We start from the raw sequence: 27,087 nt of genomic DNA on the forward strand, positions 1-27,087 counted from the left end.
AGCTGCTTTTATTGGATGTGACTGATGATTCTGTACATGCAGTTTTTAGGTCCCAGTGACCACTGAAATTAAAGTTATACCAGGTTCACTCAGACAGGGCATCAAAATTACTGCCTGGATTTGATCCAGTATGGTGCACAGTTGCCGGACTTCCTCTACGTGGACTTTGACGAGACCCACCTTTGTGATCTGAGGAGGCGGGCAGGTGTCTGCAGGTTTACTGGAGCAAGTTCGGCTGTACACACAGCTCGGGGCTGGGCTTCCAGGACACCATACACAGCCGTACTCTTTAGGCACCGCCCTGCACTGTGAGCAATCTGATTGGCCAGCTGAGCAGTCATACAGCTGGACTGTATATTAATAAGAAAAGGAGACAAATATCATGAATGCATTTCTCTTTCTGTCTTTGTGAAAACATTAACCCCCATCCTCACCCACATGCTGACTTTGGTCAAACACAGTGGGCCTCATCACTGTGTGAATGCATGAGTCTGTGTGAGTGAGTGTTTTTCACACAGACTCAGACTGTATGCACAGTTATAGAATGACACACAGCTGTCCTAGAAAATGTTAATGCAGATATTTAAACTGAATAATACTAGTAGTGATATTAATACCAGAAACAATATCAAAAATAGTTAAATCTATAGTTGCTCGTTTCTAATTCTAATAAGCAATTGATCTTTTATACTATATAAAAAAGATCCAAAGACTTAATAAAGATAATATCTGAGTTTCAAATGTTTAAATTAGAATTATTAAAATGCTTTAACATTTAAAACCATTCATTTTCTAATGCTTTGGTATTAGAGCTGTATGAAATAACCATGAAATTGATGTCCTTTCATCCTTACTGCTGAACCTTCATTTCTTGGCAATATTCCACATATGGTTTCAGTAACTGCAGCGAGGCTTTTGTCGTAGGTTGGAGCTTTCCCTTTCCCTGCTTCCTCTTCCCCTGGTCTGTGTTTATTTTATGTATCACATACAGTTCAGGATTCAGGGGACACAACACTCTGATTCACTAGTAAAAACAGTACTGGGCACTAGAAACTTGTCATGAATCCAAGTGTAATTTCATGTGTGTACTTATTTTTTGTCTAAATATTAGTAAAGGAGGCCCACGCCCTCAGTGTGCACTACATCCGCACACAGGTAAGGCTCTTACGTCGGAGTCCAGGTGAGGCATCAATGCGTCGTTCCCCTCTCCGCAGGTAGACAGGAGCAGAATACTGAAGTTGACTGACTGGATGTTGAAACTACAGACAGTGGGACAGGTGGACAGACAGAAATTTAAATATCAGCTGTGTGGTTACTGCCATTAACTAATTATCTGCAAACGTGTTTGCGTGCGTCTCTTACTTGATGCTGCATGCAGGTGAAGGTGTGCATGTTGTCGTGCATTTTCTCCACAGAAGCTGTCAGATTAGTCCGGGATCCTTCGATTTCAACAACACACACATACGGAGCTTCATCCTGCAGAGAGACCACACACAGACACTCAGCTGTTTGATTTTAGTGATTCAGGTCAATAGAACAGACCAACGCCCGAAGGCTGGTACCACGAAAATAGTTCAACTTTTACTATTTACATTCAGAGTTATTGCAGTTCTTTTCTAGGAGTCTTTATTTTGTACAAACGGTGGTGTACCGCAGGGTTCTGTAAGACGGCTTGTGGCTTCATAAATGTCAATTTACATAAGAATGAAATTAATTTATCCATCCAGCAGCAGCAACCTGATAATTAGCTCAGACTAAAACACTGAAAATGAATTTATGATTCTCTCAGCTGCCTCGAACTCGCTGCTGTTAACAAACAAGCAGATATCGAGTAAAAATTTCCTTTTTGTGGAGCCAGAAGACCTGACGCACTCCTGGAAACACCTGCCTACAGCTGCTGCAGACACAGATGTAGAAACACGATGAGGAGCCAAGGCTTACGGAAACTAACAGAGACTCCTACACTCTTCAGTCTCTGAGCGTTTCTTCTTCACTCACCTCTCTACGTGTTCATTCACCACTTTGCATTTAATCGTTAGTTATGATTAATCTCTGGCTCTTTTCCACAGTCTGGTTCTGCTGGAGGTTTCTTCCTGCTAAAAAGGAGGTTTTCTGTCCCACTGTCACCAAGTACTTACTCATAGGGGTCATCTGATTGTTCGGGTTTTCTCTGTAATATTGTAGGATCTTTATCTTACAATATAAAGCACCTTAAGGAAGACTGTCTAAATTGAACAGCATCAAATCGGCTTCATGTTTATGTGCACGCCACACTCAGACAGAGAACAGTGTAGCAGTGCAACCAGATACAACGACCAGGCTCCAAGAAACAAAAGCTCTAACTTGGTTACGCTAAGTGTCACTTTTTGGGAGGTTACAGCAGATGTTGCGGCACCACACAGTCGAAACATGAAATATCAGTCTGATCTGACTAATGTTCATCCACTTCAAACAAAGACTGTTTTTACAGTTTTAGACATGAAAAACATTTTTTTGGTGTTTTGCATTAAACTGTTAATGGGACCATTCGATTAGACTCCATTTAGATCCCCGTCAGACTGAAATGAGGTCAGAGACGCGGACTTACAGTGTAGACGTCCAGGTTTCGTCCCCGCAGCACCACTGTGGCGCTCAGGCCCATGGGAACTAAAGCAGAGCTCTGTAGGTCGTAGACTAGCGGACAGGAAGTAGGACCAGGAGAGTCCTGCAGACAGAGAGGAGGCGGGGTTAGAGACAGGCTGACAGACAAAAAGATGGAGACAGACGGGGCAGCGGGCCGTCTTACTCTGTGGTTGAGGATGATGTGCTGGTTTGGACAGCTGTGGTTGTGAGTGCAGAGTTGATCCAGAGGACACCAGTTACAGCGCCACACACTGCTGACACACGCCAAACACCTGAAACACACACCACGGCCTTCAGCGTCTCCTCCATCACTGATTTAGATTCAGATAAACGTACAGCACTGTCACTGTGCCTACGTGACTTACTGGGAGCTCTGGTTCAGTCGGCTTACAGCCATGCAGTCATAGAAGGTCATGTTGCCCGTTGTGACGGTCACATGACCAAACATCAGTGACACGGGCAGGATCATGTGATCTGCAGGTGAGAGGTGACAGAAGTTACACAGTAGCACACCTGAATGAAGACGTTTTTACTGTCACTGCGTGCTGCACTCGGACTCTGTCACCGGCGCTCAAACTGCTGCGTGCTGTAAAATGCTTCACATGCAGTTAAACCTCCTGATATTTTTGGCAGACTCATTCTGAAACACTGTGTACTGGGACACACTAAATCTGTTTCTGGCATGCTAAGTAGGATGGTATTATGGAGGATTGGAACGCGCCCACAGTTCCTACTCACTGCTTCCTGTGGGCAGAGGTGGGAGGTGCTCCGGGGCAGGGGATTGGCAGGTGATGCTGTTTCCCATGACAATGGCAGGCTGAGGCGGGAGGAGCCCGAAGATGCAGGACAGAGACTCCTCCTTTGCGAGGGCGGGAAGCTGGGGGACCGACAGCGTTACCTGAGAGACGAACACAGAAACACGGTTACTGCTTTTCCATCGGGACCCTTCTCTCTGTCTCTAGAGCAGCTGTGTCTCGTATCAGCAATCCTTCCATTGTCTTACTGTCAAAAAAAGAAACGCCCATTGACAGTTTGGGGTCTTTCTATTATTTTTCTTTACTTATTTATATATTTTAGGTTTACAAACGAGAACAAAACCACTTCTGTGCTGGCTGAAAAAGCTCACAGTGTTACTTTTTTCTCCTTCTATTTTAAAAATAAACAACTTTACTTCACATCACAAAATCTTAAAAGGTTATTGTCTGAATTCATTTCACTCAGACCGCAATAACTCCTATGTTTGTGCTGATCCTTATAAACCCTGTGAAGATACTCGGTGAGGCACTAAATATGAAGATGTTTCGTTCATCCTGTCAGCGCTGCAGCAGTAAACAGCTGCTGCAGATGTTCATCGGCTGCTGTGAATCTTGTCTGAAGGATTGGAACTGGCTGGACTTGCAGTGCCTCTGCAATAACACACAGCCAACACAACAACACAACTGTGTTGAAACAGAATCAGCAACCTTCAGTCAATCAGAGAGCTGCTGAACTAGCACCTCAAGTTTTCCTTCAACCTGGACTGATACAGACACCTGCCAGCAACACCTAAGGGTGCCCTGACCCAGGCTGTCATCACTGCGGGAGTGGCTGACTGCATCATAACGCTGTCAGTCAGAATCAGATCAAAACAACAGCAGCCTACCTGCGTCTGCTCTTCTTTGCTGTGATTGGCCGGCTGCAGGCTCTGCACTGTCACGCACTGACTGGTTGGTTCAAAGCTCCAGAGCCAGTGGTTGGGCTGCAGGTGACGCTGACACTGATGTTTCCGGGAACATCTGCACAAAATACAAACATTTGCAGATTAGTAACAGCAACAAACAACCAAACGCAAAACGGCGTCAGAGCAATGTCACATCAACGTGCAGATGCTGCTGTGAGCAAACCAAATCTACTACACTTTCTTCTTCTACTGTCAGTCAGACTTACATAAGTTTACATAAAGTTTACAAAAAGATATAAAGAATAAAAATGTACTTTTAAAAAGTTACAAAACACCAGCCGACAGGTAGACCTACCTTCCCTCCAGGACACACCAGCCACAGTACGGGTCTCTGACAGCGAGACAGGAGCGACAGTCTGTCTGTTTCTCACAGGATGACACAGGAACCTTCGACAGCTGGGAGAAAGACAGGAAACAGTTTGTTTTCATTTTTTCTTAAATGGATCGTCTGATTGGATATTGGGGACAAAAGGAGGAAGGAGGAGGGGGAAAAAACTGAAGAAAAGAAAGTGAGACAGGAACTGAGGAAGGAGGTCGACTGTCTCTCACCCTGCTGTTTGTTAAAACATAAACATGTTCCTGGCTCTCATCCAATAGGAGATCAGCGCTGACGGCACTGCCACTGTCCACCAACTCGCTGCCATACAGATGGCCTGACTGATTGGAGATCACCAACACCTGAAAAACAACAACACAGGTGAGTCCACAGATTCCGACACTGTTCTGTTGTTTGGTTTGTGCAACCTCAATCCCTTTCCTCACCTCCTTTCCTTGTGTCCTTTATACCAAACAACAAATTACACATTCTGTTACACACACACATATCAGGTATTCATATCTTGTGGGGACATCTAATTGACATAATGCTTTCCCTAGCCCCTCATCCTAACCATAAAAAATGAATGCCTAACCCTGACCCTAAACCTAACCATAACCCAATTACAATTGTAACCCTGTCACTAAAACAACATTTTGAGTCTCAAAAATGCCTTCAAACTTGTGGGGACCAGGATTTTGGTCCCCACAACCATAGTAAACTACACACTCTCTCTCACACACACACACACACACACACACACACACACACACACACACACGACTGGAGAAAAGCAGAAAGCTTGACAGCAGATTTCTAACATAAGGTATGAATACAAAAGAGAATCATTGTCCTCCCGCTATGTCTAATGCTTCTTTTAAACATCACAGGTGAAAAGACATCCACAGAGGGGTACACCTGTGCCTCCTCTAATCACCGTTCCTACAGCAAGCCTCGCGTCTCCAACTTCAGGTACTGACAAACCCCTTAAGATGGCATGACTGACTTCCAGATCAGAGACACGGAGACAGAGAGAAACAGGTTGGCCCTGGTCGGACCCTCCCTGCTGTCAGTACATCTCAGTGAAGGGCGGAAAATTGGCTGATTCCATCCCAGTTTCACTAATTGGCTCCATCCACACCCTGAGATGTTCTGGATCTGTACTAATGCCACTAAAACACAAACACACATCTCTGTGTACTGTTCATTGTTTATTTGTTCTGAGTACAACAAAAGAACGCTCTTTCTCTGCTGCACAGTATTTGTCACTGAATGACTTTCCTGCTCGAGTGATGAGACGGGATCCTTTCATGTGGACTCCTGCTGTGCCGATTGTGTGAAGTATTTTGAAAAAGTTAACTCAAGACGGAGAAACTCGTGTCAGCAAATATAAAACGTCTAAGAGCTGAAATGTTGTGACAAGTAAAAATGATGATCATCAACATTTAATTTCAGTAAAGTGACAACATGAAAGCAGCAGTGCCTGCTGCCGCTGCGGCAGCAGCAACAACCCGCCAGCAGGTGGAGCTGCTTCACCCCGACAACACCCCTCAAGGCACCTGCACTATCAGCAGCGTGTGACAAAGAGAACAATTCAGACAGTGAAAAATGCAGAAAGGAGGATCGTTTGAGTTTGAACAGACTCGATCCTGCTGTGCCACATCCAGTTTATTTTTTGTCTTTTTTTATTCTTGCTGAGATGGAACAGCAGCATCCTGACAAAGTAGAAACTCTGGAAATCTCTACCATATCTCAGCCACTTCACTCACTGATTGGTCAATTGTGTGCAAGTATAAAGGTATGGCAGGGCTTTAGTGTCTCTCTTATCCCTCTGTGTTCAATCTTCACTCAAATACTTTTGTCACGTTTCTTGTGTACAGCTGTGAGTTTGTGAAACACTGAGTTTTTTAGAAGAATTGAAGTACTGTTACTGCTTTTTCCTGTAGAAATGCGAACCTGTCTCCTGGATTTCACCTAAAGGCATCAGGGTGTAAATCTGAGTTCAGGAGACACTTCTGCACCGCAGACTGCAATAACCTAAAAACACAATGCTTAGTGGAGTTTAATGCTGAGCATTTTCATCATCACCGTCTTCTTCTTTTAAACAGGATGCAATGAGGAAAGGATTTTTCTGACTGGGAAACTGAGGACATCACAGGTTCATTTATGTTTAACAATTTAAAAAGACAAAGACTATCTTCTCTGACTTAAAAGAACCATATTTGTGTTTCAACAGTAGACGGACTAGTTCTTACATACTGCTTATCTACTCAACTTGGGCATTCAAAGCACTTCATACAGCATTTGTCATTCATCCATTCACACAAGCACTTTCTTCTACACCTGAGTCCTTTCTATCTTACATTCACACACATTCATGCTCCGCTGAACGCATCAGAGATCAGCTTGGGGTTCAGTATCCTGCCCAAAGATACTGAGACATGCAGACTACAGCAGCCAGAATTTGAACCACCAACCTTCTGATTAGTAAATGACTTTCTCTACCTCCTGAAGAACAGCCACCCCCAGTCATAATGACCTGAATGACCTGAAACAAGTGAGTGAGCCCACAAAGTCTACAGGGCAAAGGAGCCAGAGCTGCTTTCACATCGATTTCTATATAACTAGAAGTCCTTTTACAAGCAGAGGAGTCAGGAGTCACTGTGCTTCTAGTATACATCCGCACAAAAATTTAAAACAAGTGCGGGGACTCTGCCTTTAGATATGTTAAAGTGCAGGAGGAAAACATGTGCATATGTGTTTCTTTAGTTCGGATAGCCTCGGGTGCCACGCCCACAGAAACACTGCAGGAGCGTCACATGCTGGAGAAACTGGTGCTTGAGCACCTTTCTGATAGATTCACTATTTCACAATCCCAACAGAAGCACAGCAGTTAACATGTGCCCGGGTTCGCCGCGAAAAACGTGGTGTTGCACTTGTACATGCCTCTTGTTGTTGATTGGTTATTGGTCCCTCAGGTGCACTCTGGGTAAGGATCCAGCAGGAGGCCCTGAAACATTTACAGTGTGTGTGATTAAATATTAACGGGGAGAATCAAAGCTCTGCTGTTTACCTCGCTGAGGCTCCGAGGCAAGATTAGAGCTCATTAACGCACACACGCACACAAGTTTGTCCTTCTAACTTTGCGAGGACTATGAGTCACACGGTGCATTCCCAGGACCCTTACCCTAAACTTGAACTTGATAAAAACTTCGAAATGAAATGGAAAAAAAAAGCCTCTTAAGGTGTCCCGCAGCGAGAACAATTGGGTACAGAATCTCATCACTTTTCAAATGTCCTCTCTAACAATGTGTAAGACTGGGTCCTCATAAGCCACATGTACAAGTACACACACACACACTTACACCCAGTTAAAAGCTTCAGGGGTGTCCTGCTGGATTCTTACCAGACTGCACCTGAGAGACCAATCACCAATCAACAACAAAAGTCTGAGCATGCTCCCATGTGACCCTTCCCACTCTTCCCAAACGCACCACACCCTCGAGCTAAACGCCTGTTAGTCACACACACACACGCATACATAGAGTGTATCATTGTGTTGCTTATAAAGAGCTTCAGGCTACAAGCTGCTCTGTTCAGTGTGTGTGTGTGTGTGTGTGTGTGTGTGTGTGTGTGTGTGTGTGTGTGTGTGTGATCATTTTCCTGGTGCTTCTCTTCAGACCTTCCAGTTACAACATAAACAGGAAACAGCTGATTCCTCCCTGTAGCTAGAGATGGAGACACAAACGCCTAAACAGGCCTTTTCACTGCCAAGTAAAAACCAGTCTCACCAGCTGGTCTCTTAGCAGCTCCATTAGAGTGGAGGGGTCTGAAGCCTGTTCAATTAAGCATTATTCGTATATGCATTTGCACCCCAAAACTTTTCATGTGAGAGTACAAACGGTTTTATACTACAAGTAACTGTCTGCTAAATTCACAGCAGGGAGATTAAGCATCATGTGTCATATCGCTCCATGTTCAGCCACAATGTGCACCATTTCAGCTGTTGTGTGGGACATGTGGGAAAGGGTAACTGAGGTCAATGGCCCAACCGACGGCGTCTACTTCATGTGTGAAACGGCTGTAAAACATGTTGGTGGTGTCACCTTTTGCAGTTGTCCCTTTCTATCTCCCAGGAAAGCGATGGTGTGGCCCGCCTCAGTTGCTGTGGTGACAGCAGTCAGCTGTATAGTGGAGTTGACAATGGGCGTGGCTTTGAGGGGCACGGCACTAGCGATGGGGTTGGGGGTGTGTTCCCCTCCACAGGGGTACTCTGAGAGAGAGACCTGATAGATGAATAAACAGAGAGAGAGAAGCCAGTGAACACAGGTATGTGGTCAGCCCTGCTTTATCTGTTTACGTCTCTAAACACAAACAATATTGCTTCCATTCACCTTTAAAACTCGTGCTTTTTTCCACTCAGCCTGTCACTTTAATCTGTGTATTTTTGCTCTATGTGGGTCAGCTCTGTGTTACAAGCTCTGTGTTTGAGTGGCAGCTGTCTGATGATAAGTCCAGATGCTGAAGATAACCACTCTAATCCACACACACACACTCACTCACACACACACACATAGTATTAAGGTCAGCAGCGAGGCAGATGACAACCATCGACAGCTTCTTGCCTAAAGCAGCTGCTAATCTGTGATGTCATCACATGTAAAATGTGATGTCATACGATGTCCCACTTGGCCGACCAGGACCTCAGCGATCCGTGGGATCATCTTTGGACTCTCATTGGAACAAGTTTACTGTCCCATTGTTTTCAACTGTCACCCACACTTCTGTACTGCACTCTCATTACTAGCAGTAGCTCTAACTCTGTCATCTGCAGTATCTGGAGTTTATATTTGGCTCTATCGCTCTTTGCTTGGACCTACTTCTGAGAGCAGCAGCAAAGACAACAGATTGGTCAACTTTATTAAAAAAAACATGAAATTAAGGACTTGGGGTGGAGGTGGGTTGCAAAGTGACTTGCAGATCAGAGCAACCATTGGGTGGGGAAAAGCAGCTTAAAAGCATGTCCTATATGAGATTTACCAGTTGGACATGTCGAACGGTAAAAATCAGCTGATTACAAATAAGCTTGACTTTGTGGTCTGAACTGAAGCTTTGGCATCAGTCCATTCATATATATTTTCAACGTAGAACTGATATTATCACAACTCTATTGCCAAAAAACTTGAACAGCCTACCACAAAGTTATTGCATAGAAAACTGAAACCACAGCTTTCATTCGCTTTAGGAGGGGCTACCTCCCACCCCCCAATCTAAAAAAAAAGAATAATAATGATTTGCAAAATCAAAATACATTATGCATGTATTATGTGCACCAAGCTAGTGAGTGTTCCAGGTAAGGAGGTTACTCACAGCCAGTAATGGTAAGTGTTAAATCTACATTAGTGCTTTCTATCCAGCATTCATTCTCCGACGGATGCATCGAAGAGTATCGATTTAGTATCTTGCCCAAGGATATTTGGTATGAACACCACCAACCTTCTGATTAGTAGATGACCTGCTCTACCTCCTGAGCTACAGCCACCCCCAGTGCCAATGCTGGGTGCAACATGTTACTGGTACCACATTATATTTTTCAGTCATGCAGTAATGTAATGAGTTACTGTACAAAATTCAGTAGTTACACTACAGTTGCAATTATGTCATTACTTGCATTACAAAGGTTCTTTAGTTCTGTGCACACTGAGCAGATAGAAAGAAAAAAACATTCACTTTTTCTTCTGCACCCCTACGCAAAAAACAAACACCTCGTTTTGATTGTGTACAAGGAGGAGGGAAATGGTTTAGTGGTCAACAACATTTGTTGAGTGGTGATATGGAAATCGCTTTTATTACAAGAGCATGATTATATAAAGTGCAAACTGTGTCCAGGACAAAAAATGACAGTGTTATACTGCTAACATCGACTCTTTGTGAGCATCTGCACGGACAGCATGCTAATACAGAGCTAACGAAGAAGGCAGTGTGATGTTAAAGTTGAGCGTATGCTGACCCCAGGCCTGCATCCAGAGCCTGAGCTTCAACAGGTAACAAAGGCAGCGATTAAGTGACGCAGCCTCCACTTCTGTTCATGTTTCTACAGCAAAATCATCGTGGCGATGACTTTGAAGTTTCATTGAGCTGGTTTCAAACTTTGTTATGTCGGCTTTGTGTTCTTACATAGCCTCAGGTTTACATTGTGTTTCAGGTCACGTTACAGAGTAGCAAGAAAGTAACGTAATGAGTACTTTCTCTGGGGACAAATTCATAGATTACTTTGTTAATCACCCCAACACTGCTCAGGTGTTTGTGAGTTTACCTTCGGCAGTTTGAGACATTTTGATGACACGCCGTACTCGATGTAGGCCTCCTCCTTTCCACCGCTGCCTTGTCCTCCCTCTGTGTAACACACTTCCTGTGCTCTCCGCAACATTGTGTCTAACTCCGCCATGCCATAAACGCAGAGAGCTGAACGATTTGTTGCTACGGGCGTGGACGCCTGCCCCGCTGCCATGACGACAAACAGGTGAGGTTCACCTGAGTGGTTGCCTAACCATGCACCCTGTGCCAGGTTATACCCACCCTGGCACAGCAGCGGCACCTCAACGTACGAGTAGAAGCTACGATCAGAGATGCAGAGCCTAGAGGCATAAGTCCGGTACTCCTTCTTGTGCCGCCGTGAGAACAGGAAGTAGACATGGTTGCCATGGACAACAGCCTTCACAAAGTGGTTGTTGTAATCGGAGTAACTTCCTACAACAAGTTTTCCAAGCTCCTCCTCCTGAGAGAACGCTCTGCGGGGTGGAACCACTGGAAACAGCCGCCGTGTCGTGATTGGTGGGATGTCACCAGGGCCTTTGCTAGTGTAGCTTCGACCAACCAGCATCAGGCGCAGCACGTCACCATCCCCACCCCCTTCCTGCTTATTTTTCGTGGTTATTACCACGGCAACAGTGGAGACACCTGGAGCGTTGGCTGCGACGTACTGAGTGTCAACGGGATTGGACGTCTGATAGATGAGCTGAGAAATATTGGACAGACTCCTGCAGAGAAAGACAGGACAGAAAAGTCATTCTTCATACGTGTTTTGGCTAATCCAGACATCAGTCACCGTTGATACATGCAAAGAACAGATACAGTGTGAGAAAAATGTATTTGGATAAACTCTGGGAACACAGTGAGGAAAACTAGCACAGTAAACTGACGTACCTCTTTTCACAGATTCCCTGGAACAGTGATCCACAGACTATCAGACTCCCTGGCTCCACCCCCTGCCCCGTCTCCATCAGCAGCAGTTTGTTGTAGTTGTCGGTGTCCTTGGCTGATGGGCATTCCTGGAGCACGATTGGTGGGAGGCACTCTGGGGAGTCCCGGTAAGGGCCGGTCTTTACGTGCAACAACACCTCGAGGCCAGTGGTCAGCTGGTACAGATTATTGACCCCGCCCACATAAATATGTCCCACTCCAGGATCCAGGAGCAGGTGCGACAGGGGGGCGCCCTTCAACTCCACATGTTTCGAGGCATCCACAGGTTGGGAGAAAGGGGAGAGGATGTGGAGGAAGAGGAGGAGTGACGGGGGGATGGAGGAGGCCAACATGGCAGCTCCTCTTTACCTGAAACAGATTAAAGTTCAGGAGAATTAAAACTTGTGAAAAGCAGCTGCTTATGATTATTCACAGGTCAGCAGGCCCACTTGCAGTTAATCTCACTGCCCGCTGGTCAAAAACAGACAAAACTTGTTTTTCTTGTTTTATCTGTCCAAACCCTAAAGATATTCCCTTTACAGGGCGATCTGGTGGAAAAAGGAAATGAAATAAACCCTCCGAGAAACTGAAACAAGACAATATTGTAGATTTTTGAATTGTGCAGAAACTGACCCCAGATCTGAACTTCACTGTAAAATTTGAAATCCACTAAAGAATGTCTTCTTGGCTTCACCGTCCGCCCACAGAAAGTCAGCGGTCTGTCTGAATACAAAACTCAAAGCTGTGATTGCATCTTATTTCCACTTTCTCCCCTGCAGCAGAAAACCTCGCCCGAGTTTCAGAGCAGAACTGAACCATGACTGTCTCAGATTAAGGTGGAGAAACACGGATCTATTTCATACCCCAAAAAGAAAAAAAAAATCTTAAATATGTAAAATACACCTGAGCAGGTGAGGCTCAGCCCTGCAGACTCGCTGCACCGTTTCTCTTTCTCTCTCTGAAGTTATTAATAAAATATTTTTGCTGCTTCACACTTTTCATCTGGCGGTCAAACTGTAGTTGCCTGTAGTAACATCACCATGGCAACAAACCGGTATCCACGGCAACGCTGTGAAACGACTCAAACCTCTGGTGGGTTGTTTGGTTTTTATGACAGAGTGGAGTTTTAAACTGGTGTCAAACTGGTTTCAATCTTGCGGGTCCTTCTGTGTCTTCAGGTTGCATCACTCTGTCAAAGTGTAAAATATTCCTCAGACCTCATTCCTCTTCTCCTGAGGATAAATCCACGATCTTTCCTCCAGCTCTCCCACTACTGCTACAAACAGCCTCCGCCTTCACTTCACCTGAAACAAGCTGATTTACTATACAGCCGAAACGAGGAGAAAGATTCACTATTTAAAGATGAAATTTCAAGCAGCACAAAAAGTGTTCTTCCAATGCTGAACCTCCAAACGGTTTTATTCACAGGCCGCCTACAACAGACACGGTCAGCAATTAGTTAGCTGTTATGGGGTTTGTTTTGTGGAAGGCAGAAGTAACCATATACTGATGAGGGTGGAGTACTACGTTATCAGCCTTTGTAGACTGCAGGGGTGACTGGCACTAACACAAAACCTGCTAATTAGTGCTGATGATACTTTTGTTATTTCATCTGTAGTCATCTCTAATTGGTTGTGTGGCTTTAAATGGAAAGCCAGAAGGCAGTGAGAGTAGCACCACCTACTCACAGAGCAGAGCATGTATTATTACAATGGCTGTGTTATTGATAAAGTCAAAGATAGCATGAATGGCCTGAAACAAGCTGGGGGTGGAGGTGAGGTTGCAAAGTGGCATGCAGAGGTACCAGTAACCCTATGTTGAACAGCTTAAATATAATGTTATGTATAAGATTTACCAACAGGATGTACAGAGGGGTTTCAGGCGACATCAGCTGGCACTGAATTATGCATCTCTGCCAAATTTGCAGGAATTTGGCTCCATGGCTGTGATACAATTTTAACTTTTCATATTAGTCATATCGTTTATAAGATAATTACATTAAATGACTCTAATAGTGTCATTTATGCTTAGCTTATGCATGTATGTGTGTACATGTTTAGACATCTTTGTGAGGACAGAAACTACTATACTTGTGGGGACCAACAGTCAGTTATGGGGACAAAAATGTCCATCCCCAGGAGTTTGACGGCATTTTTGAGGCTCAAAATGTGGTTTTAGTGTCAGGGTTACAATTAGGTTATGGTTAGGTTTAGGCTGAGGGTTAGGGTTAGGCATTCATTATTGATGGTTAGGGTTAGGGTAAGGAGCTAGGGAAAGCACTATGTCAATGAGATGTCCTCACTAAGATATGAAAACGAGTGTGTGTGTGTGTGTGTGTGTGTGTGTGTGTGTGTGTGTGTGTGTGTGTGTGTGTGTGTGTGTGTGTGTGTCATTATGAAGGGATAAAGCAGGTTTATTTGTACTGTAAATCTGGGCATTTTAACACAGGAGTCTATGGGGGCTGACTCGCTTTTTGAGCCAGCCTCAAGAGGCCATTTGCACTACAGTTTTTGGCGCTTCTACTTGGACTTCATATCTCTGTCCCAAGTGGTTGCCACATGGTTCTATCCAGTATGTGTTGGAAAACACGCCTGTTTAGATACTCAAAATATGGAGAGAATGCACACAAACAGCTTAGCTTGTCCATCGGTGTAATAATGTGTAAACATTTTCAGTTCAGATATAATCTGTTTTGATTTTCATTTTTACCTTATAAAGAGAAGCCCAGGGGTTTTCTTTGACTGGTATTTTCAGATAGTGGGGCCAAAAAAACTCCCAAAACTCGAGCAGAACCATGCGCAGGAGGAACTGTTTGGAAACATTTTTGCAAATCTGTATATTTTTTGCTTAAAGACAACATCAAATAATCCTGGCAAATATCCAGTCTTTCAAACAACCATCAGGTCTAAATCAAACCGCAGCAGTTAGAAAAGCCAAATTCTATCCATGACATAAACTCACAGTTATGACATTTGATCATCAAACTCCCAATAAAATGGTTTTTAATCTCCTTTTTTTAACAAAGGTCAGTCAGATTAATCTTGAGCACTAATGTGGTCAAAGGTTTTACCACAAGCCTCAGAATTTCCTCTGAACACTTTCAATCAGTCGTCTTTTTCTCGACAGCAAAACAGATCTTTAACTCACATTTCCACACAAACAGCCAGCGCATATCCTCTTTTTAACAATATTCCCAGTTCGGCAACAAAGAGGACTTTCTCTTGCTTTCTCGACACGTCAAAACAGTCACACATCAGATCTGATTCAGCTTCATGCAAATCAGAGGAAGAAAAACTCATTTACATCTGTAGTCTCAGAAAATACCACAAACTGTGGGTTTTACTGTGCTGTGGCGTGCCTCTGATTAGAGCCTGGGACCTCCAAACCAAAAAATAAATCATCAGGATTTTTCCTCTTAATCCAGCTGGAGCCTGAGGGAGACGACACACCAGGCGTGCACCGATTGTGAAATTCTGGGTCAGTACTGTTTGCAATTTTCAAAATAAAAATCTGCATCCTAGTATATACATATACATATAACACTCAGAGGGTGATTTCAAACAGAAAGCCAAACATTAAGCCCCGATTAACATTGATTAACAGTATTGTTAATACATCACATGTGATGACATCACATAAAAGAAGGTCTATGAAACATGAATTAAGAAGTTGTTTAAAGGAGGAAGTTACTGATTTCATCAGTCGTATCTCCTCAGGCAGGTTGTTCTAAAATCGAGGGCCCTGATAGCAAAAGCACAGTCACCACCCAGGAGGATCGACATATCTGGTATGTATCTCAGGCTCAGACTCAGATGTACTTTTAAAGGGATCAGCAAAATCTTACAAGTTGACTCTATAAGCTTACAGATAGTCAAAGCACAGAAGTCAGGACTGGGGTGAAGCTCTGCAGTCCACCAAAACCAATAAAACCCCAGCTGTTGCATTTTGAATGAGCCAGAGGCGAGAGAGTAACTTTGTGTTTATACGAGTGTGGACAGAGTTGCAGTAGCCAAGCCTGGAGAAAACAAACATGGGGATGACTTTTTCCAGGTATGACAGTGAAAGCTGTGATTTAATTGAAACAAGACCAGGCGGCTTCTTTGATGTGTGCCTCAAAGCTGAATCAACTTGTGCTCACAAGATCCTGGCAATGGGCTTCACTTATGTGGACCAGGGTCAGGGTAATGGTCGCGGGGCGCGGGTAAAGTTGAGTAAAGCTGGGGTCAGCGGGGGAGCTGGCCCCAGGGAGGGGTCACTTGCCCCTCCCTTCCTTCCCTCCCCATCTCCAGCTGCCTTCCTCTTCCCGCTCCACCACAACCACCCACGCATGCAGGACCTTGGAGTAGGGGTATGTCACCAGGGTGCAGAGGAGGCCACCCCCCCACCCCCACCCCCCCGTCCCCTTCTGGCTGCCTCTGCCTCAATTTTATCCCACAACTTAGACATTCACATTACTCACACTCTCATTACACATACATATAGGATCTTGGGGGTGGGCACAATCACGGAGTCCAAATTACCATCAGGGTGTACACCTCACCCCTGGCATCGTTGCCCACCTCTCAATGTTAAACACACGTAGACATTGAGGGCTAGCAGGAGGGACCATGCGCTTACCTGCTGCTCTCTGGCAGGTAGCTCCATGCCCTCCTGGGTTTTAAATGCACCTTAGAACACACATGCATCAACACTACAATGAGCGGGTGGAGGGAGGTTTGGAGTCTTCTCTCACCCCCGTTCTCTGCGGCCTGCTGGAGCGGGGGGGCTAGGAGGAGGAGTTGGCCGTCCGACTGCGGTCTGGAGTGTGGGGCCTCCCTGCTGCTGCGGAGTCGGGGCGGTCTGCCTCCCCCCACCGCAGGGAAAAGGGTAACACCACCTGGGTCTGGGTGCAGTTCCCCCCTCCAGGGGCAAGGGTACCTAGACCCGGTTTGTAGAGTACGCTTGGGGAGTGTGATCGTGTGTACAGCGTCTCTTTATGTCTGTCTCCACGTTGGTTGAGTGTGGAGTAAGTGCATATGAGAGCATGAGGGTGGGAATGGATGTTTGTATCTGTGTGGGCCTGTATGTCTGTGTCTATATGTCAGGTTGGGTGTCAGGCGCCACCTCTCTGGGGACACCTCAGGCCCTCCAAGGTTTGGAGGCCTATCTCCCCCTACCACCACTTCCCCTGCCAGTGGCGGACTCCCTCAGACATTGGTGCGTTGGTGGTTCTTTGTGTCCGGGGGTGGGCGTCCAGGTACACACCGGCTCACTCCTTGGCGGCCGCTTATTGGGGCCTGGAGCCTGGGGCTCGCTCGGGCCACTTCGGAGGTGGGGTGCCCCCGGCCTCTCGGCCTGGGGCTCGGTCACTCAGGCACGGCTGGCTGCCGGCGGAGCTCACGGGCGCGTCACTAAAACTCCCCCTGGCTTCTGCTCCGCGGCTGCTGAATGAGCCCTCATCTGGGACTCTCCTCAGCTCTTTCTGGGACAGTGGCGCAGCTGCCCCTCTGTTGGTCTTCCTTGGTCTCTTGTGTTCTGGGGGCCTCTGGATGTCTGGAGTTTTGATCTCCTCCATACCTGCTTCATGCCCTGGAGGACGGGGCTGTGGCCCCCCCACACCCTCTAGCAGATTATTACATGAAGGAACCTTTTAAAAAACAAAAAACAAGAGCGTCCATGCTCACAGGTGTACACACGGGTGATCACACCCACAAACTACACCCTTTTTGGCTCCTACCTCAAAGCACACTGTGTTCTGTTGATCTTATGTGCTGCACAATAATGTTTAATATTTAGTATTTACTGTCATATTCCCATATGTCATTGTGATGTTGTTTATTCTATTACTCTTGTTCTCTTCTGCTTGTTTTCTTTTTTCTTTCTCAGCAGGTGATCCAGGTGATCGATAGATGCATTTTTTTTCTTCTTTTTTTTTCTGCTCATTCTGTTGGTTTTTGTCTTTTGCCCTTCTCCCCCGTCCCTCTTCTCAGCTGTTTCTCTTTCCCTCTTTCTTTCTCCCCTTCTTTACCCCAGTCAAGTCTGTCCCGTATTCAGTAAGTGAAAATAAAATGAACAATAAAAGGTGAATCAAATGGACCATTACGGCAAGGCTGGGATGGTCAATTTGGTAAAGTAAATCCGTTGGGCATCTTTCTTTGCCTTTAGACAACAATTCTGATGGCAAAAGAGCCAAACGGGACAGGCAAAAAAAAAAAAAAAAAAAAAAAAGAGTTGGAAAAAAAAAGACTAACATGGTGGGAAACAGCAATTAGGCTCTTAAGGTCACCGAAACTCATGGGAAGGTACACTGCATGGACAAACCTACTGGGTCACCTACACATTACACCTCATCACCACAGAAACCCAGCCATGAAGGTCCTGGTGTGTAGTTTTTGTGCAGCTCAGCACTTGGTAACAACACTCTTTAACTTTTCTGCTGAATTGCTGTGCTTCTTAAACACTTTCTACGTTCGAGTTCAGTGACCTGTTAATAGTGACTCATTGTAAAGGCAATCGGCATGGCTTGGTGCTTGACTTTATACACCTGTGGATATGAGACTGAAAACATTTTAGTCCACATATCTGTATGTTGTGAGAGTAGCGAAGAAAAAAGATTTAAGATTTAGCTGAATGGAAATGAAATTGAAATTAAATAAAAATAGGACCTAGAATTGAACCTTGCGGTACACCACGGTTAGTGTGAACAGCAGCTTAAACACAGCAGCTTTAATGCTTTTTCTGCCCACCAAAGGACAAACTACAATGTGAACTTCAAGGCCATTTTAAGACATGTTTGACAGCTTCTCCTTCATCCCTTTATCAGATACCTTAATTCAATCACACAAACAGTCTCACTGAATCTGGTTCATACCCAGTGCTTTATAGCAGTGGGCCATGTTTCCATCACTGATACTTGGTGCCATTTGCTTGGCACCATGTGAGTATAAGTCAAGTTATTCACTCATAGTAAGCCATAAAAGAGGTGGCTTTATGTGTCAACTGACAAGGTTTTTTCTCTCTCTCTCTTTCATTTGGTTTTAGGTCCTGTGCAAAGGTGGTTAGTTGTGGTTGTAATCGGTGCTCCTGTATAAGAAACACCTCAATGTCAAGCGGGGCCTTTGATGTGCCACAGTCTTATAACCATCCCACAGCTACACAGACACATTTTACAAATACACAGAGACACTCAGGTAAGGTGAACATAGCTGTAGGGAACACACGACCGAGGTAACGAGGCTGGGAAAGTAAAACTGAATACTAAATACAGAGACAAAGGCTACCAAAATAAAACAGGAAATAACATTACAGGAACAGCTAACACGGAGACGAAGGCTAGACAGGGTACTAGGGAACATGCGGGAGGCGGACAACTGTAAATATAGACCTAAAGAGACAAAACTGAGTACAAAAACAAACAATACCTGTAACTGGGGATATATATACTAGGAATCAAACTAAACATAAGACCTTATGAGTCCAAATACAAAAAACGATGGGTCAAAGACCATCTCAGACCGCAAAGGTACACCTGCACTTGCCTCAAGGCACACCATTTGGAGATCACTGTTCTCAAAGATAAGAATTAAAACCAACCAAATGCAGTGTCCTTGATGCAAACTCATTTTCCAACAGGGGGCAGTCGCTTAAAATGGCATGATCTACCCTGAGTGTGACGGGCAGATATCAGTCAGCAGGGCTCATATCGGCTGATATGCACATCCCGGTGCCGTCCTGCCATGAAGAATAGGAACTGGATGTGACAGCTGATTTGAGCCTAGGTGAGCTGGTCAGATAAAAGCTGAAGTTGGAGTAGATAAATAAAAGCAGACTACTGAGTGTAACAGTTTTTTAAAAGAAAATGAATTTAAAAAATCTCTGTGCAGCTGGGCTGATGAAGAAAAAGTGAAGGCTTCAAACCAGCAAGGACAGAAGAGGCTAATCTGAGTTCGGCTAGCCCGTGTAGCTTTCAGCCAACTTCAGTTCGGTCCAAAGCTTCAAGAGGACTTTACACGATCAGTTTGGCTTCATATCTCTCAGGAAAACAAGATTTTCTGCCCCAGTAAAATTAATAAGAGCCTCTGACATGTTTTACAGAGTGTGTTCCTCTGATACAAAACACTATTCATCTCTCTCTCTCCTGGTTAACTCGTGCTCGCTCTACCCTCCCTCCTGCTGCGTGTTGGTACAGACTGAAACTCGCTGTTTAACTTCCATGCTGGGAAACAGCCAGTGAGGCCTCGGGACACACAAACACACGGTGCCGAACACACACAGCAAGAGGCACACATGCTTCAACATTTCCATGGTAATACTGATCATCCTCACACACAGTCAGTCTGTATGCTAATCACTTCCTCCTTCAGCCTGATGGGTGGGGAGGGGGGCTTCATCTATAATTCATGCTGCTGAGGAGAGAGAGAGAGAGAGAGTTGTAGGCTGTCAGAAAGTAAAATGAGAGGGAGAGTTAAAGTTGGAAGAAAGAAAAAGAGAGAGAGGTTATAAGAAGGACAGAAGAAGGCGAGAGAGAGCGCTGGAGGCGACGGAGCGTTAAAGTAAAAAATGAGGAAAAAGACTCAGAGAGAAAATAAATTCATGTTTGATCTGCTGAATTCAGATCAGCTTCTGTCAGCCTGTCTATCTGTCTCTCTGTTGACCCTGAGAGCTCTGCACACTGCAGCTTAAGAAAGCTCAGGCATGGGAAAGTGCTACGGACACGTCCATGATACCTTTTTAAAATAAAGCCAGTCTCCGTCCATACTAACGCGCCTAAGAACATATCGCGTACACCGAGCCACGTCTCCTAAGCACAGATGCAGAAGCAGAATGATAAAAGGCAAAGTTGAATGGCAACAGCTGGTGCCAGACATCAAGGTCAGCAACGCCTGTTATTCATCCTGCGTGTTAGTCAAGGCTGATGTCTTTGTTATCTTCTCAAAAAGCATCATATGATAAGAGTGTCACAAATCAGAGTGGAACACTTAGCGCCCCAGCAAACACGTGCGCCTGCATCGCCGTTTCCAAAAGTCAAAGTTTCCGTGAAAGGCTCGGTTTTCAGTCTCAACTCAGCTGCATTTACAGAAGCCTCCACATGCCAGGCGAGCGTGGATGCTCGGTCAAAGCACAGAAGAAGAAAGTACATGAACATAAAATGCATAGTTTATGACTAGTTGGTTAACCCTTGAATTGAAATTTCTATGTTAATTTTCATGTTGCTCTTATTATACTCATCATGTTTTCAGGATTATTTAAACAGGAGGGCGAGCAGGGTCAGAGAACGAGGCAGGGGTGACTGCAGGAAACCAGAATAGCTCATCATAGATAAATACACTGTAAAAACTGGTGTATTGTCTTAAAATACTATAAAAAATTAGATTTCACAAAAACATCTATAATATAATGCTGTCTATAGTAATATGTCCCAGTGTAATAATAACTAAATAATAACTAAAATCAAATCAGGGATGTGGAGTACATTTACAGCTATAATATATTAGAGTAAACTATATTTCAGTAAAGTACTCGAGTAGATGTACCAAGTTGCATTCCCCCATTGGTCCCATCTCTGTCATGAGGTGGCACATTAACTGTAATTTTAGTCCGGTGGAATTATTCAGGAGGAGAGGACCCCCTGAATGAGACAGACAAGCTCATTGTCATAATAATTGCTAAAATAATTAAACCATAATTAGCTAAACAAAAAAAAGTGCGTTTGAGAGACCACGTTTTATCTTCAACGCTTCTCTTTTCAATGCAATCATTAGCTGTCGTAACCTGTCAGCTGCTGTAAGAGCTCACAGAAGGAGAAAGCAACAAACGCCTTCGTGTTCACTGTGAGCAGAAAGCCAGCATCTGAATTTAATGACAGCCAAAACTCCAAAAATGTGTTCAGGGTTTAAATGAAACAGCTATACAGCTGAAAAGTGAGGCGTGATTTACATATTTGTGTGATGCCTCAGTTTCCTAATGACTCTGATCAAAACAAAGCCAGGAAACAGACTGTGCCTGGAAAAAGAGTTTGATCAAGGCAGTTGCTCCCGGCCATCGAGACAGACAAAGATCCACAGTGAAGCAGACGCCCGAGTTTCTCGCTAGATTTAAAGGCAACTTTCCCAAAAATCCTGTTGACATTACACAATTACCACAGATATGTTATTCATATTTATTTTTAGGTAAAACTTTATTATTTAATGATAGTTTGGTAACACTTTATATGGTTCAATTTAAGTAAGCTGTTTAGTATAATGTCTTATGTATTGTATTAAAGCTGTTAAAATATTAATAATTTAATTTAACATATAGAAACTGTTAAAAACTGTATTATGTATTTGCTCATGACTGTGTCCGTTAGTAATGGGTCATGTGATACTTGGGCTGAATTCCTTGCTGTCCCATTTTAACCTGTTAAGCACTCCGGGGCATCAGTTTTTCATGTGCAGGGCTAACAATGTGAATTTTAAACCTAGTCAAGCAGTTCTGCAGCCTAAATCTGACCGTGTAGTGAGTGAAAGTGACATTAGAGGACACAGCAACCTACCAATATACCTGAAAAACTATCTGAAGTGTCCTGAAGTGGCCTTCAGGTCAACACTTCGTGTATTTTAAATGTGCTGTACGTGATAATAAAGCTGACTTGACTATAACTACAGGTTAATTAACTCTCACTTTACTGTTTATTACTGATGATTGTTACAAAGTAACTGCTCAGAGGACAGTTGTCTGAAAACTTATTTCAAAACTGGGGGTATTATTAAAAAAGGTCAGAGAAGCCCTGAAACATGCAGGCAAAAACACAAAAACTGAAACATGACCGAGGAGAATCGTTTTCCCTTCCAGGCTGACCAAACCCCCTTGAAGGATCCCCAGAAACTATTCCAGTAACCTTCATGCCTCCTCAGGGGCTCGAGGAACATTTTTACAGGCTTATTTAACCTCCTTAAAAGGCCTGACAATTTCTTCGACAACCCCTGGAAACTTTTCATGCTCCTTTGGAATCACCCCAGGGGCCATTTTCACATCCTCCAGGTCCCCCGAAACTTCTTTTGTGACCCGAGTCCTTTCCAAGGACAGACCCGAGGAATTAGCTGCACTAAAAGGCACCTGAAACATCTTCCATTACTTCTGAACCCTACTCCTGCTTCCTCAAGGACCACCGTCACTTCTCCAAAAGCCTTGAGACCTCCTCCAGGACCGCTAGGACTTCCTCTGCAACCTGGAACTTTGTCTAGCGCTCAGAATTAAACAGCCGTGAAGAACAGGTCCTGCTCTCTGATTGACCGCCAGGTGAGCAGATTAACCTCTGTTTCTGCATCGCAGCTCCAGGTGTTTTATTGTGCTAGTAACCGTGGCAACGGGGACGATGCTGCAGGTGTGTCTGCAGTGAAACACGCAGCAGTTTACTTTGCTAATCGCAGCAGTTTGTACTTCACTCGTCTTTTGTTCCTGCCCTCCCTCCCCTCTCTCCCTTCTCTCTTTCTCTCTTTTTTTAATTTTCTCATGGGTCCTCTCCTCGCCTCGCTCGCCCCCCTTCTTTTCTCCGCTTCCCTCCTCTCTCTCTCTGTATGTAAATGAAGGACAGCCTGCTTTCAACACAGTGAGGTGATGATTACAGGCTGCCTTACCTCAGGCGCACACACACGCACACACACACACACCTCCACCCCCATATTATCTCTGTGGTTTGGTGCTGACTCTCACACTCACTCTTCAAAGAGACGACAGAATCAGACGCATACACAGCTGTGAGTGTGTTACTGTGTGCAGTTAAATTTCTTGTCTTTGTTCATTTCCTGTCCTTCCCTCTCGGCGACTCCCCTCCCTCTGTGTTTGTACTCGTCCTAGTTTCAGTCTGCTGAGGAGCCTCAGAGCCAGGCAGCTGCAGAATACCCTCAGCACATCAGGGTCCATCCTGAACCCGGTCTCAGCACAACCTTTGGCTCCCGCTTTCTACCTCATAAGAAAGCAGAAATGAGCCAGCCACACCTTCCCGCTTACATTCCAGTGGAGGAGATTCAGACCGCCGTCTTCCTCCCTCTTTACCTTCAGGCAACATTCCAGAGTAGGAAAAATTTCATGCTGATGCATCAACGGCCTCGCAGAGCATCACATGTTCAGCATCATATAATGCAGAGGCTCGTCACATGATCTGTGGTGCCTGAATCTATGCACTGTGTCTGCAGCACTGACAGGATCCATGCAAGTATTCAGTAAAAGCATCTGAAGTGTAACACAAAGTAAGACGCTGCACAATGCTGTAATACATTAGTGTCTGCAGCCGCTTCCATCCACCTCCAGTTTTTGGCACACTGTATGTTAGGCACATGTAGCCTGATGGCATCATTATGACTGCATTGTGACATGCCACAAAGGGACATCATCCAGCTCTTTTTACACGCCGATGAAGAACAACCAGGACACGAGAACCTCACAGCTGCTTCTGGATTCACATCTATCACAGCATCTCAATCGGGGAACATCTGCAGACCAACTACAGCTGATGTGGACGTGCCAAAAGCTGCAGTTCCTCTAATGACCACATCACAAAGCTGACTCTTAAAGCGAGTCGATCCCTTCAACTCCCATCTTTAAATCCCCAACCTAACAGCAAAAATGAGCCATGTTTGTTTCGGTCTGTGGCTGTTGTACACTTTGATCAGCTGCACTGGATTGTGCACTGTGTTCTAATTCACCCATTAAGGCTAAACTGAGGCTTAAAGTTAGGGCTGGTCTGGTCTGATAGCTGCTCAGCTTCAGTAAAATTCTATTGCTTTATTTGTGCATTAGTACATTTGCATTTTAAGTACACCCTGCTGTTACTATAACACTCCACCAAATCATCCAAATACAGTCACAAATATATGTGCTATGGACAAAACGCTACTATCAAGGTTTCAAAGCAAAATGCAATAATAGAATGATAATACAGCAGTAAGAAAGCAGGAGAGAGCAGGGAGAAGACACGCACTGTCTGCAATATCCTTACGTCATATGGGTCGCCTGCTAATCGGTGGACTCTGGACACCCCCGCAGAATACACTTAGTGGGAAGGAAGCGCTTTAACAGGAAGAGACCACTAACAGATCGAGGCTCACCCTTAACCATGTGACGTGTTGTTACAACAACAACTTTCTTGTACAGACAGAATTATTTGCTGAAACATTTTATAATAACATGAAAAGTATTCAAATGCTTCAGCTGGTAACAACAGTGTTGTGGTCAAAACACGAGAAGTTTCTTTGTTATGAGGAGAAAGCAGGTCAGAGCTGCTGTGGGACAGAAAACGGGAACAACGGCTGATGAGACTCCTAACAGTGCTGGAGGTCCTGGGGACAGGTACACTACAGGGTACAGACACACAGCAATACTACCTCAAATACTAAAGAATGTGAACCACATACACACAAACACTCATGTCGGGTATTCATATCTTGTGCAGACATCTAATTGATATAGTGTTTTCCCTAGCTACTAACTCTAACCATCAAAACTAAATGCCTAACCCTAACCTTACCCTAAACCTAACTATAACGTTATGGTAACCCGGACACTAGAACCACATTTTGAGTCTCAAAAATGCCTTCAAACTTGTGGGGACCAAGATTTTGGTCCCCATAAGGGCTCTTGGTCTCCACAAGTATGGTAAACTTCACCTTTTGGTCCCCACAAAGATATGAATACACACTTACACACACACACTCAGAGGACTACCACTTCTCTATGCATTTCCTCTCCCTTCCTTTGTTTTTCTTTTCCTTCTTTGTCTCTTTCTTCTGCTTCAGGATTATTTTGTTGTGTGTTTGGCTTTGTTATCACACACACACACACACATACACACACACACACACATTAAAAAACACTCCCCTGGTGAGCTCATGAATATTTTTTGGTGTTCGAAGAGACGAGGACGGTTTGATATCATCGAGGGTGTGTGACAACTGTGACACACAGACACACTCCGTGACACACACACTCTAGATCCCAGTGGGATTTAGAGTGTGTGTGTTTCTCTGTGTGTCTCTGTGTGCGTGTTATGCATGTTGTCAGCTACTGTCACAAAAAGTCATTTCCCAAAAAGGCATTTTTTATGTCTGCGTGTGAATCATAGAGCTGACTGTACACAGACCTTCATCATCGTCCCCACAGGAAGTCAATTTGTTGCCGTGGTGATGCAGCTCATTGATGTAGAAACATGATGAGATGTTTAAAAACAAACAGCCCATGCTCCGGTGCTATTATTATGGCAGTTACTGTACAGCAGGCTCGTAGCAGGGTTTGAACTCGCAGGTCTTTTAGTGTTTGTTGGTAAATGTTTAGCATTTGAATTTAAATAGTCTGCCTCTGTGTCACTTTTTATTCTGCTGCTGTTCAGTACAACATATACACAAGCTGGTAGAACTAAAAGGAGGCCTCGGAAGCATATTACCAGCCAACAAAAACTTACAGAAGGGCCAACTTTGTCAAACTTCTAAACAATGTTGAGGTTTTATTAAAAGGTAAAATGTAAGGGTGTGTCTGCCAAATGAAAAAGCTTCGATTTAAGTCTAGAAAGTCACTTCTTTATTTCTGCATCGTTCTCAGATGGTTCCTAAAGTTAAACCGTTGAGGCTTTCACTTTGATAGTGACGTCCCACCTGATGTTCTTTAGCTCACTAATCAACAGGAAGCTGTCCAAAGGGGGTAAATGTGAGAAGGTCAATGGTTGAAATTTGGTTGAATTCAAGAGAAGATTACTTTTCACCTTTCACTTCTAAATTCTGACTTACAGGGGACATGTTATTAAAGAACATAATGGGTCAAACTGTTACCTACATATTGTGTCATAGCAACGTGATGCATATCATGTTACTGGGATTAGATTTAATCATATATCTCAATACTTTGTGATACTCTGAGGATTTCTTTCAGGAAATCTGATTGTAAAGAATTTGTCTTATTATAAAGAAAACCTTACTTAATTATACCGTTAGATTTGTGGTCTTTGTATTTGCTTTCATCACAGTTCAGTCAGGAGCACTTTCATCAAAATATAGCTGTTATTCGGTCTGCAGTAATTTGTATTTGGTGGAATGGGTCTGAAAAGCCTGAAAAGGGGGGACCTGACATAAATGTGGGTTGCAGAGCGGCTTGCAGAAGTGTGGGAAGGCTGAAGCAGCTTCAATAGCCAGTCTTAGATTTTTCAATTGGATGTGTAGAAGGATATCAGCTGAGCTAT

At 44.3% G+C, this 27,087-nt stretch overlaps 1 protein-coding gene across 3 annotated transcripts in view; it reads right to left on the bottom strand.

Annotated features, from left to right (window-relative positions):
- Window positions 1-27,087, bottom strand: part of plxnb3 (plexin B3) — a 93,915-nt gene that overhangs the window by 15,842 nt on the left and 50,986 nt on the right. For all 3 annotated transcript variants that reach the window (XM_082519096.1, XM_082519094.1, XM_082519095.1), the window contains 13 exons: window positions 11,865-12,269; window positions 10,975-11,698; window positions 8,765-8,944; window positions 4,892-5,020; window positions 4,638-4,738; window positions 4,265-4,397; window positions 3,361-3,520; window positions 2,988-3,096; window positions 2,786-2,894; window positions 2,588-2,704; window positions 1,363-1,476; window positions 1,169-1,259; window positions 181-350 (listed from right to left, as the gene is read on the bottom strand). In XM_082519096.1, coding sequence (XP_082375222.1) covers window positions 181-350; window positions 1,169-1,259; window positions 1,363-1,476; window positions 2,588-2,704; window positions 2,786-2,894; window positions 2,988-3,096; window positions 3,361-3,520; window positions 4,265-4,397; window positions 4,638-4,738; window positions 4,892-5,020; window positions 8,765-8,944; window positions 10,975-11,698; window positions 11,865-12,253 — 2,526 coding nt within the window. In that variant the 5' untranslated portion in view covers window positions 12,254-12,269. The remainder of the gene's footprint in view (window positions 1-180; window positions 351-1,168; window positions 1,260-1,362; window positions 1,477-2,587; window positions 2,705-2,785; window positions 2,895-2,987; window positions 3,097-3,360; window positions 3,521-4,264; window positions 4,398-4,637; window positions 4,739-4,891; window positions 5,021-8,764; window positions 8,945-10,974; window positions 11,699-11,864; window positions 12,270-27,087) is intronic.

Source organism: Aulonocara stuartgranti (genome assembly GCF_965226115.1).
Source record: "Aulonocara stuartgranti genome assembly, chromosome: 20".
In the NCBI taxonomy this organism is placed as follows: Eukaryota; Metazoa; Chordata; class Actinopteri; order Cichliformes; family Cichlidae; genus Aulonocara; species Aulonocara stuartgranti.